Source organism: Salvelinus alpinus, chromosome 22 (genome assembly GCF_045679555.1).
Source record: "Salvelinus alpinus chromosome 22, SLU_Salpinus.1, whole genome shotgun sequence".
Classification (NCBI taxonomy): Eukaryota; Metazoa; Chordata; class Actinopteri; order Salmoniformes; family Salmonidae; genus Salvelinus; species Salvelinus alpinus.
Window position 1 is genome coordinate 2654462 of NC_092107.1, and position 13170 is coordinate 2667631.

General features: G+C 42.9%; 1 protein-coding gene across 3 annotated transcripts in view; it reads right to left on the reverse strand.

Annotated features, from left to right (window-relative positions):
* Positions 1-4025: 4025 nt before the first annotated feature.
* The window catches only part of LOC139548773 (membrane-associated phosphatidylinositol transfer protein 3-like), a 190908-nt gene continuing 181763 nt past the window's right edge, over positions 4026-13170 (reverse strand). For all 3 annotated transcript variants that reach the window (XM_071358600.1, XM_071358599.1, XM_071358601.1), the window contains 7 exons: positions 12837-12953; positions 12250-12398; positions 11790-11939; positions 9707-9890; positions 9201-9329; positions 8452-8842; positions 4026-5752 (listed from right to left, as the gene is read on the reverse strand). In XM_071358600.1, coding sequence (XP_071214701.1) covers positions 8519-8842; positions 9201-9329; positions 9707-9890; positions 11790-11939; positions 12250-12398; positions 12837-12953 — 1053 coding nt within the window. In that variant the 3' untranslated portion in view covers positions 4026-5752; positions 8452-8518. The remainder of the gene's footprint in view (positions 5753-8451; positions 8843-9200; positions 9330-9706; positions 9891-11789; positions 11940-12249; positions 12399-12836; positions 12954-13170) is intronic.

Here is a 13170-nt window from a genome sequence, read left to right on the forward strand (position 1 = left end):
GGTTCTTGGGAACCTTCAATGCTGCAGAAATGTTCTGGTACCCTTCTGCAGATCTGTGCCTCGACAAAATCCTGTCTCGGAGCTCTACAGACCATTCCTTCGACCTCATGGCTTGGTTTTTGCTCTGACATGCACTGTCAACTGTGGGACCTTATATAGACAGGTGTGTGCCTTTCCAAATCATGTCCAATCAATTGAATTTACCACAGGTGGACTCCAATCAAGTTGTAGAAACATCTCAAGGATGATCAATGGAACATGTTGCACCTGAGCTCAATTTCGAGTCTGAATACCAATGTAAATAAGGTATTTCTGTTTTTGGGTGGAGGCTAGTTTGAAGAATCTCAAATATAAAATATATTTGATTTGTTTAACACTTTCTTGGTTACTACATGATTCCAAATGTGTTATTTCACAGTTTTGATATCTTCACTATTATTCTACAATGTAGAAAATAATACAAATAAAGAAAAACCCTGGAATGAGTACGTGGTACTACTGGTACTGTATGTGCTGAGACGTGTGTGTGTGTCAAGTGCGTTGTTGTCTTTCCAGTCCCCTCTCTCCCGCTGTGTGAGACATATTTCAAAGTGATTGCATGGCATGATGGCCCTCTGCTGTGTTGTCGACCATTTAAGGGAATAGCTTTGCAGCCAAAGAAATCAAGTGCAATTACTCAAACTGAATGAGATGGAAGTCACGACTATCATAGCCCAAAGGAACAACCCTGCCAGGTTTCAAAAAGCCTTTACAATTAAGGGAATTCTTTATGTGGCTAGAAGAGAGGTAATGGTGGAACTCTAATAAACTATTCAGAAGAACAATAGTTACTACATACTGTAGGCCTGGTAACTGTGGAGGAAGATAAATAGAGTTGCAGTGATCATAATCCCTATACTATCAAGTCTAGAAAGCTTGTGTTTTGCCTCAGAGTGTATTTGATGGAGAGGTAAATGTTCGTTTGACTTTGAAATTACCAGTGACAATGAGTACATGAGTCTTATAGGGATACTGCTTTCATTCCAGATATTGATCGACCCAGATGGGCTTGGCAGTATGACAAATGGTGTCAAAAAGTAGGCAATACTTTCTACAGACTTCCTGTGAACTAACTTTTCTCCCCATAAATATATCCATGAATATATCAAAGACAAATGAGATTCATAACAACAAGGATAAGGACACAGGAAGTCAAAATAAGACTGCGAGGGGTTCAATTTCAGGGTTAAGTTTGACAATGTACCAGTTTGACAATCTGGTAAAGCTTTCCAAATAGCTGTGGATTAGCATAAATATTAAGAAGAGGTCTGCACAAAGCTGTGTGATTATGGGCTTGATGGAGTCATTAGAACGATGGGACGTTTATCAAGGAACGTTGGACCAAATTGAGCGTTTGTCTGTGCTCTTTTTTTTTTATTACTGACAGGATAGTGAGAGATGGTTGAAGTCCATTAACACAATGAGAGGAAACTATATCATATAAACAAATGTTTCCACTACATTAAAACTGTACAAAATTTTCAATTTGATTTCTGCAGCAGTGTAACTCTGACCATACATTTTTCCTCAAGATAGAATAGCATGACAATAAATAAACAAATATCACTTAATTCACATAAATTATGTAAAATATTGAATGACAATTTTTTTGTCCTTCCCACCACATTTTATAGGAAACAGGCCAGCTGAAATCAGAATTACTGTAAATGGCGTACTGTACAACACCCAATGGTAGTGTCGTTGAAAATACAGTGAGTACCATACAGTGTACAACACATTATATTGATGGGAATGATAAGTTCAGACATCGCCACGATCAGATGACATTGTCATGATCAAGATACAAATCACAAATCCAACTGTATATCATCCTATCAACAGTATTCACCCTCAGACCAGGACATTGTTGCTGGTATGTTATTGACATTATTATAGGGATGGGGATACAGACACTTTGTATGTTTTAAATATAGCTACTGTTCTGTCATTAGTTTAGTAAGCTTAGGTACCGGCCCAAAGGTGTGTTACTCTATGTGGTTCAATAAAAGAGGAAAGCAAATAACGGACTCTCTCTCACTCTCTCTCACTCTCTCTATGCTTCTGATTTCCTGCCAACAGAGATGATTCTTCTCCAGTCAATGGGGTTTGAAGCTTAACCCTGAGACAACTCTAAAGCTCTTGCTCTTTCTCAACAGTTATAAAAACCTTGCCAGTGCAATTCTTGGTGAGACACTCGTGTTAAATCTGACCCATATGAGAGCACACTACTACTCCTGCCTTTAAGAGCACACTACTACTCCTGCCTTTAAGAGCACACTACTACTCCTGCCTTTAAGAGCACACTACTACTCCTGCCTTTAAGAGCACACTACTACTCCTGCCTTTAAGAGCACACTACTACTCCTGCCTTTAAGAACACACTACTACTCCTGCCTTTAAGAGCACACTACTACTCCTGCCTTTAAGAGCACACTACTACTCCTGCCTTTAAGAGCACACTACTACTCCTGCCTTTAAGAACACATTACTACTCCTGCCTTTAAGAACACACTACTACTCCTGCCTTTAAGAACACACTACTACTCCTGCCTTTAAGAGCACACTACTACTCCTGCCTTAAGAGCACATTACTACTCCTGCCTTTAAGAACACACTACTACTCCTGCCTTTAAGAACACACTACTACTCCTGCCTTTAAGAACACACTACTACTCCTGCCTTTAAGAACACACTACTACTCCTGCCTTTAAGAACACACTACTACTCCTGCCTTTAAGAACACACTACTACTCCTGCCTTTAAGAACACACTACTACTCCTGCCTTTAAGAGCACACTACTACTCCTGCCTTTAAGAGCACACTACTACTCCTGCCTTTAAGAACACACTACTACTCCTGCCTTTAAGAACACACTACTACTCCTGCCTTTAAGAACACACTACTACTCCTGCCTTTAAGAACACACTACTACTCCTGCCTTTAAGAACACACTACTACTCCTGCCTTTAAGAACACACTACTACTCCTGCCTTTAAGAGCACACTACTACTCCTGCCTTTAAGAGCACACTACTACTCCTGCCTTTAAGAACACACTACTACTCCTGCCTTTAAGAACACACTACTACTCCTGCCTTTAAGAGCACACTACTACTCCTGCCTTTAAGAACACACTACTACTCCTGCCTTTAAGAGCACACTACTACTCCTGCCTTTAAGAACACACTACTACTCCTGCCTTTAAGAACACACTACTACTCCTGCCTTTAAGAACACACTACTACTCCTGCCTTTAAGAACACACTACTACTCCTGCCTTTAAGAACACACTACTACTCCTGCCTTTAAGAACACACTACTACTCCTGCCTTTAAGAACACACTACTACTCCTGCCTTTAAGAGCACACTACTACTCCTGCCTTTAAGAACACACTACTACTCCTGCCTTTAAGAGCACACTACTACTCCTGCCTTTAAGAGCACACTACTACTCCTGCCTTTAAGAGCACACTACTACTCCTGCCTTTAAGAGCACACTACTACTCCTGCCTTTAAGAGCACACTACTACTCCTGCCTTTAAGAGCACACTACTACTCCTGCCTTTAAGAACACACTACTACTCCTGCCTTTAAGAACACACTACTACTCCTGCCTTTAAGAACACACTACTACTCCTGCCTTTAAGAACACACTACTACTCCTGCCTTTAAGAACACACTACTACTCCTGCCTTTAAGAACACACTACTACTCCTGCCTTTAAGAGCACACTACTACTCCTGCCTTTAAGAACACACTACTACTCCTGCCTTTAAGAACACACTACTACTCCTGCCTTTAAGAGCAGGCAACACTGAACAACCTTTGACTTCTCCCTCCAGAATACATGGTCTTTACTTGTCGTGCTCAGGAGCATATTGGAGCTACAGGTATTTACACCATAAATAATTAATACTTGAATATAAAGAAACGTACACACACACAATAACACACACTCACAGTGCATGCATGACGCATGACTCCCTTTCAGAATATACTTCAAATGTATACAAGACAAAATACCAAGTAGATACCACGCACTTTCTCATGAATGTCAAACTCCTACTTTGGTCAAGCAATTAGGATAATAATGTAATTTTCATAATTCTACACAACAACAAAATACAATTTAAGGCAAAAGTAACTATCAGTCACGTCAAACAACCATGTTAAAAAAACACACTTTTAAAATATTTCTGTACACAGTATTTCATTATAGAAAAATATGTGAGTTGCACAGAGTGGTCAGATCTTTTCCTAACCCACCATAGTACAGTAGATATGATGACATGGTATCTCATATCAATAGACACACCCCTTCATTAGTCCCAGCGACGACCCTTACAGTTCAAGATGTAGCTTTCCTAAAATGGATGGTAGCTAGAACATTCTGAATGATGTTATTTCACCTGACAAGAAAGTTAGGATCTATTGCAAGATATACCGTTAATAGAACATATTCACGTCTAAGTGTCAGTTCCATGTTTTAGACTTCTGACAATAACAACATTCAATCAGTTGTTTCATCATTCCTCATGTGAGGTCGTCATGACTACTCGGATGTCTGACTCTATCTCATCACAACCCTGTAAAGAATTTCGGTCAATTCAGTACAACCATTCCCTCAAACAGCTTTACAAAGCACATCATACTCAGTCCATCCATACATGCCCAGGATCCTGACAGAGACGGAGTAAAGAACGTAGTTCAACATCTGCGGTTAGATATAAGATCACAACAACAGCAAGCAAATCCCGCTATCGTATCTGAGCCAGCGGGATTCAGCATTCCACAGGCATTGTCACAGCCTGCAGCGAGTGTGCTGAGATACAACACATCCTTTAGGATTCAGAACTACAGAACACCAAGCACCGCGGTATACTGTAGTACTTAGATAGTGAAAAGACAGAGAAACGTTCGGCTGTCCACTCTGTCGTCGGTTCAGTGGTCATGGACCCCCTACCAGGCTGCTGTCTGAAGCCGTGTTCTGCCTCACTGACTGACTGAATGAGAGAGGGAGAGATGGATGGATGGCTATAGGGCTGAGGCTGGAGTGGGGTTAGGTCAGGTCAGCCGGGCTGAGGAACATAAGGTTAATGTCCCCAGTGTGAAGCAGCCAGAGGCCCACAGCGCTCCTGGGGACACAGACCATAGAGAGAGACAAGATGTCTGTCCTATTTCTATAAAGGATAATTGCAGGAGTCTGTCGGTGTAGCTCTGCCACCTGTCAACACAGCAGGTCAATGAACACACTGTCTGGAACATCTCCTGGTGGTGTATTGCTTGGGCTAGAACATTCCTCCATAGGTTTCAACAGGATCTCCTCTGTTACTATTCCCAGTGGGAGACGAGAGGGAGTCTTCTAGCATTTGACTGTGGTGGCGTCTGTGTGTTGATCTCCTGTTCTGCAGCAAGTGTTTCTGCACCATGATACAAATGACCAAAGTGTCTCTCTCTTTGCTTGACAAAATATAACATACTGTTTCAATAGCACTGCCACTGAAAAAACTTGGACGTAATTTGAGCTTGAGAGGCCGCATTAGGATGAATGTATGGCTGTTTCAAGCATTAGGTGAACGCTTGAGGAATATTAGACATGATCTATTGAGTCCTGGGAGTGGAGAAGCTGTTCAAGATGTGTAGAGGGCCAAGCAGCCAAGCAGTAGGTTAACACAACTGATACCAGCAGAAGATCCAATATAGGTGACAACACTGTGAAAAGAAAGAAAGATTCATTTAGTTTAGTGGTTCCTATTCCAATCAAAGCCCAAAGCCATATACAGTTGAAGTCGGAAGTTTAAATACACCTTAGCCAAATACATTTAAACTTAGTTTTTCACAATTCCTGACATTTAATCCTAGTAAGGATTCCCTGTCTTAGATCAGTTAGGATCACCTCTTTATTTTAAGAATGTGAAATGTCAGAATAATAGTAGAGAGAATGATTTATTTCAGCTTTTATTTCTTTCATCACATTCCCAAAAGATCAGAAGTTTACATACACTCAATTAGTATTTGGTAGCATTGCCTTTCAATTGTTTAACTTGGGTCAAACGTTTCAGGTAGCCTTCCACAAGCTTCCCACAATAAGTTGGGTACATTTTGGCCCATTCCTCCTGACAGAGCTGGTGTGACTGAGTCAGGTTTGTAGGCCTCCTTGCTCGCACACACTTTTTCAGTTCTGCCCACAAATTTTCTATGGGATTGAGGTCAGGGCTTTGTGATGGCCACTCCAATACCTTGACTTTGTTGTCCTTAAGCCATTTTGCCACAACTTTGGAAGTATGCTTGGGGTCATTTGGAAGACCTATTTGCGACCAAGCTTTAACTATCTGACTGATGTCTTGAGATTTTGCTTCAATATATCCACATAATTTCCCTCCCTCATGATGCCATCTATTTTGTGAAGTGCACCAGTCCCTCCTGCAGCAAAGCGCCCCCACAACATGATGCTGCCACCCCCCTGCTTCACAGTTGGGATGGTGTTCTTCGGCTTGCAAGCATCCCCCTTTTTCTTCCAAACATGACGATGGTCATTATGGCCAAACAGTTCTATTTTTGTTTCATCAGTCCAGAGGACATTTCTTCAACGATCTTTGTCCCCATGTGCAGTTGCAAACCGTAGTCTGGCTTTTTTATGGCGGTTTTGGAGCATTGGCTTCTTTCTTGCTGAGCGGCCTTTCAGGTTATGTCGATATAGGACTTGTTTTACTGTGGATATAGATACTTTTGTACCTGTTTCCTCCAGCATCTTCACAAGGTCCTTTGCTGTTGTTCTGGGATTGATTTGCACTTTTCGCACCAAAGTACGTTCATCTCTAGGAGACAGAAGGCGTCTCCTTCCTGAGCGGTATGACGGCTGCGTGGTCCCATGGTGTTTATACTTGTGTACTATTGTTTGTACATATGAACGTGGTACCTTCAGGCATTTGGAAATTGCTCCCAAGGATGAACCAGATTTGTGGAGGTCTACAATTTTATTTCTGTGGTCTTGGCTGATTTCTTTTGATTTTCCCATGATGTCAAGCAAAGAGGCACTGAGTTTGAAGGTAGGCCTTGAAATACATCCACAGGTACACCTCCAATTGACTCAAATTATGTCAATTAGCCTATCAGAGGCTTTTAAAGCCATGACATAATTTTCTGGAATTTTCCAAGCTGTTTAAAGGCACAGTCAACTTAGTGTATGTAAACTTCTGACCCACTGGAATTGTGATACAGTGAAAGTGAAATAATCTGTCTGTAAGCAATTGTTGGAAAAATGACTTGTGTCATGCACAAAGTAGATGTCCTAACCGACTTGCCAAAACTATAGTTTGTTAACAAGAAATGTGTGGAGTGGAAGAAAAATGAGTTTTAATGACTCCAACCTCAGTGTATTAAAACTTCCGACTTCAACTGTATAAGTGAACAGTGAATTATCCTATACACCTGTGTATTATCAATACCAACAAAAGCCAACTAGATTAGTTCCTACAGGCCCACTGAAGTGACACAGCACCCATACTCCAATCTCCGTAATTGCAGAAACACTATTCCCAAATCTAGAAATGAGTGGAGTTCGTGCTTGATCGGACACTCCAGTTGTAGCTCATCAGGCCCTCTATGCGGCTCTGTAAAATTGGAAAATAGGAGGCAGTGGGCTTTGAAAACAAAGGAGCTGTTCCTAATAATAGCACAGCTACCGCAGGTTCCTTCATGAATATTTATGAGAGAGTATACAGACTGATCTCTGCTCTCTCTGTCTGCTCTCCCCCCTCTATTTCTCCCTTTTCGCTTTCTTTCTTTCTCCACCCCTCTATCTCTTTCATCTCTGTCCATCTTTCTGACTGCAGTCTCTCTCTCCATGTTTCAATTTCCCAGTCTAATCTCTCTCTCTCTCCATCTCTCTTCTCTGCCTCTCCCTCTCTGCCCCCTCTCTCCTCCTCTCGGACAGTACAGCTGTTATTATTCTGTTTAGCTGTATAACTCATAATGCCTGCAGCACCTACTTCAGCTGTGATGACCCTCGCACCACAAAACATAACAAAATCAAGGTGAACATTTATTGACTGCACCAGAGTACAATATGAGCAAAGGAAATCAATCTGTGTTGGAGTGAAAGCTTTACAAAGCCTTATGTTCTCAAAGGCTGAGGACACAATGCTGAAGAACCAAAGGTGAATGTCTAAATTATTCAAAATGAATCATTTATTCACATTACATAACTGCTACTATGCTGCAGTAAAGGCTACAGAAATTACACAATGGAAGAGGGACCGTATATTTTCACAGCCTCAAGTACGACAACTCAGAAACACGTTCTGGGGGGATATTTTTCAGATTGTTGCTATTATAGAGAGACAGTATGATCATATAGTTCTAGGAGTATAATATAGGGCAATTGAAATACTTTAAGTGTGAGTTCTCACCTTGGCCCTGGACAATGAGACCCTTGTCCTCCTCCTTGTCCATCCTCCCTCCATCTCTCTCTGCCTGTCAGGGTGTGGCGTCTCCACGGTGTATGGAGGCCCGCCCCCAGACACCATGGCCGCCGCCCCCTCCTCCTCCCCCGGGATCCTGGTCAGACTCTGGTTGGCTCTGGGCCCGCTCAGGCTTAGGGTTGGGGGTGCAGGGAGGGTCAGGGTGCTGGACAGACATGGTTCTCCTCAGGTGGGTGCGTTTACACAGGAAGTCAGGTTTGGCAGAGAGGCCGAAGGAGCCTTTCCTCAGGACCATGCGGACCGAGGAGGTCTTCTTGGGTCTGGTCCGGTGGCCAAACTGCAGTGAGGAGAGGTGCACTGCATAGCCATCACTTAGGAACTATGGGAAAGAGAGAGAGAGACAGAGAGAGAGAGAGACAGAGAGAGAGAGAGACACAGAGAGACAGAGAGAGACAGAGAGAGAGACAGAGAGAGAGAGACAAAGAGAGAGAGAGAGACAGAGAGAGAGAGACAGAGAGAGAGAGAGAGAACGAGAGTTAGTGAGAGTGGCCATGTTAGATAAAGAATAAAACACTAAACAGGTAGAGAGAGATGGAGAGTGACGGGAAAGAACAAAAGCCACAGACAGACCGGAATAGATACATCAAAACACAATCGACAGCTATTAGTGAGTCAATGCCATTAGCTTGATCGTTAAAGAAAAGTAGAAGAGGAGTGTACAGTCCCCTGATGTCTACCTGGCATTGATTCTGGTACTTCTTGGAAGGCCTGCCCACAATATAAATCTGGGAAGGACTCAGACCCAGCATGTTGTACACGGAGATGTCCTTCATGGAGCCATAGGCTGAGTTGATCTTAATGTGACACTGGCAGAGAGAGATAGAACAGAGAGAGAGAGAGACAGAGAGGGAGGGAGAGAGAGAGAGAGAGAGCGAGAGAAAGAACGAAAGAACGAAAGAAAGAAAGAAAGAAAGAAAGAAAGAAAGAGGGAGGGAGGGAGGGAGATAGACAGAGAGGGATGGAGGCCCACAGTCAATGTCAATGTGAGAACCAAGGAAGTGTGCGTGAGAAATAGAGGAAGGAAGAGAGAGAAAGAAAGGGAGAGAAAAAAAGAGAACGAGAGATATATAGACGGGGTGAGAAAAAGAAAGAGAGAAAGAAAAAGAGGGAGATATACACAAAGACAAAGAGTTGAGATAGAGAGCAAGAAAAATATATCCACTGTATCATGTATGTAATGTACCTCCTGCACTAGGTTCCTGAGGAAGATGGTTTTCTGTCTCAGTGGGTCATGGACCAGGCCCTCAGAGAAGAAGATCATGCCCTGGGGGAAGTTGTGTTGAGACAGCCATGACACCACACGCTGCTTCTGCATGTCTGGCCTCCCTGTGATGTAGATGATAAGATAGCCCAGGTCCTGCCAGTGTCTGGACACAAAGATAAATAGATACATTCCTCTGAGAATTATAATTTTCACTGAACATAAAGACAGACTGACATCAATAATATTCCTCTGAGATTTCTGGTTTATTTTCTTTTTTTCCCTTATTATTTCTTATGTCCAGTATGAAGGAAGTTAAAGGTACAGTGCATTCGGAAAGTATTCTGACCCCTTTACTTTTTACAGCCTTATTCTAAAATCGATTAAATATTTTTTTCTGTTATCAAGCAACACACAGTACCCCATAATGACAAAGCTAATTATTTTTAAAAAATTGCAAATTTATATAAAAAACTAAAAACGGAAATATCACATTTACATAAGTATTCAGACCCTTTACTCAGTACTTTGTTGAAGCACCTTTGGTAGCGATTACAGCCTCGAGTATTCTTTGGTATGATGGTACAAGCTTGGCACACCTGTATTTGGGGAGTATCTCCCATTCTTCTTTGCAGATCCTCTCAAGCTCTGTCAGGTTGGATGGGGAGCGTCACTGCACAGCTATTTTCAGGTCTCTCAAGAGATGTTCGATCGGGTTAAAGTCCGGGCTCTGGCTGGGCCACTCAAGGACATTCAGAGACTTGTCCAGAAGCCACTCATGTGTTGTCTTTGCTGTGTGCCTAGGGTCGTTGTCCTGTTGGAAGGTGAACCTTCGCCCCAGTCTGAGATCCTGAGCGCTCTGGAGCAGATTTTCATCAAGGATCTCTCTGTACTTTGCACCGTTCATCTTTGCCTCGATCCTGACTAGTCTCCCAGTCCCTGCCGCTAAAACATCCCCACGGCATGATGCTGCCACCACCATGCTTCACCGTAGGGATGGTGCCAGGTTTCCTCCTGAAGTGATGCTTGACATTCAGGTCAAAGAGTTCAATCTTGGTTTCATCAGACCAGAGAATCTTGTTTCTCATGGTCTGAGAGTCTTTAGGTGCCTTTGACAAACTCCAAGCGGGCTGTCATGTGCCTTTTACTGAGGAGTGGCTTCACTCTACCATAAAGGCCTGATTGGTGGAGTGCTGCAGAGATGGTTGTCCTTCTGGAAAGTTCTCCCATCTCCACAGAGGAACTCTGGAGCGCTGTCAGAATGACCATCGGGTTCTTGTTCACCTCCTTGACCAAGGCCTTTCTCCCCCGTTTGCTCAGTTTGGCCGGGCGGTCAGCTCTGAGAAGAGTCTTGGTGGTTCCAAACTTCTTCCATTTAAGAATGATGGAGGCCACTTTGTTCTTGGGGACCTTCAATACTGCAGAATTTCTTTGCTACCCTGTCAAAGGGCTGTTTCGGAGCTCTACGCACAATTCCTTCGACCTCATGGCTTGGTTTTTGTTCTGATATGCACTGTCAACTGTGGGACCTTATATAGACAGGTGTGTGCCTTTTCAAATCATGTCGAATCAATTGAATTTACCACAGGAGGACTCCAATCAAGTTGTAGAAACATCTCAAGGATGATCAATGGAAACAGGATGCACCTGAGCTCAATTTCGAGTCTAATAGCACAGATTCTGAATACATACTGTATGTAAATAAGGTATTTCTGTTTTATTTTTATTTTATACATTTGCAAAATAATCTAAAAACGGTTTTCGCTTTGTCAGTATGGGCTATTGTGTGTAGATTGATGAGGACTTTTTTGTTTTTTCATCCATTTTAGAATAAAGCTGTCAAGTAACAAAATTCGAGTTAGCAATTTACTTCAAACTCCCTTTAATGTGACAAAATACAAGGATCATATTCTGAGCTGAACAGATGACTTGTAGGCGTTGAAATTGAGTTATCATTTACATTCCATTAATAATTTCTCTCTGCTTGAACTGCTCCTTAATCAAACAAAAGCTGGAAGGCACATTCACAAACACAAACACACAAACACTCGCACGCATGAGTTACCTGACGACGTCCACTGCTCCGGGGCGGACTTTAGGGTCGCTGCCCATGATGGAGACGCTAGCCGCGAAGGAGCCATCGATGCTGAAGACCACACACTCCATCCCCCTGGGCAGCACCGTCAGGTAGGCCTCTGCACTCGTCTGATCTCCCCTGGGTAGAAGGAGGTAAAGAGAGGGGGAGAGAGGGAGAATGATTGCTACTGTAGGTACGGTGGTAATTCACAGCCGCAGCACCTCTGGGGTTCCTTGTTATTCAACAATCTGTGAGTACACTGTTAGAGCTTCACAGTACTTTACCTCCATCACTGGTATGGGCCGTAATTCAATTCAGTATTCCTCCACTTTCATGGGAACTCGTCCCAACCCACATCCATTTCATTATTGATATAACCTCTAACATACTATAACAAACATGCTGTGGTTGCATATCAATAAGAAATAAAAAGGAGTTGTTTGCTTACTTGACCATCATTTTGATAGGGTAGACCCCGGTGGCCAGCTTCTTGCTCTTGGGGATGGTGTAGACCACTCTGCCACTACTGGTGGTCACCTCTGTGTCAAAGTGGACCCAGCGGCCGGACTGGGGCTGGGTCATTAGGAGAATGTCCACCTGGGAGAGGACAAGATAGATTCATGATAAGATGATATGATAACGAACGGTTCAGGGCCGCAATTTAATTCCCTTCAATAAACTTTAGTGTTCACGTCTGTCAAAGCAAATTTGTCAGACCACTATAAGAGAAGTATCAATTTCACTTTATTGAAATGCAGACACTTTTAAAAGTGTTGCAACTGTAGTGTTGTAAATAGGGCAAATAGTGTTTGCAAATTTATAATTAACCTTTATTTAACTAGGCAAGTCAGTTAAGAACAAATTCGTATTTACAATGACGGCCTACCCCGGCCAAACCCGGGCGACGCTGTGCCAATTGTGCGCCGCCCTATGGGACTCCCAATCACGGCCGGATGTGATGCAGCCTGGATTTGAACCAGGTACTGCAGTGACGCCTCTTGCACTGAGATGCAGTGTCTTGTGTTGTGTCGTCACCTTCTCTCCAGTCAGAGTCACCATGTCCAGTGGGCCGTACATGAACCGACCAACCAGCGTCTGTGGTCCCTCCTCTGTGGCAATGACATCATTCACCCTGTGGTTGCCAGTCACATTCTGCATGAGGAGAAGAGATTTACTGTCACTTCTCTTTGGTTTTGTGCATCCCAAATGGCACCCTACACTCTTAGAAAAAAGGTGCTATCTAGAACCTACAAGTAGAACCCTTTGAAGAATATATTTTGGTCCAGATAGAACCCTTTTGGGTTACATGTAGAACCCTTTCCACAGACGGTTGTACATTGAACCGAAAAGGGTTGTACATTGAACCGAA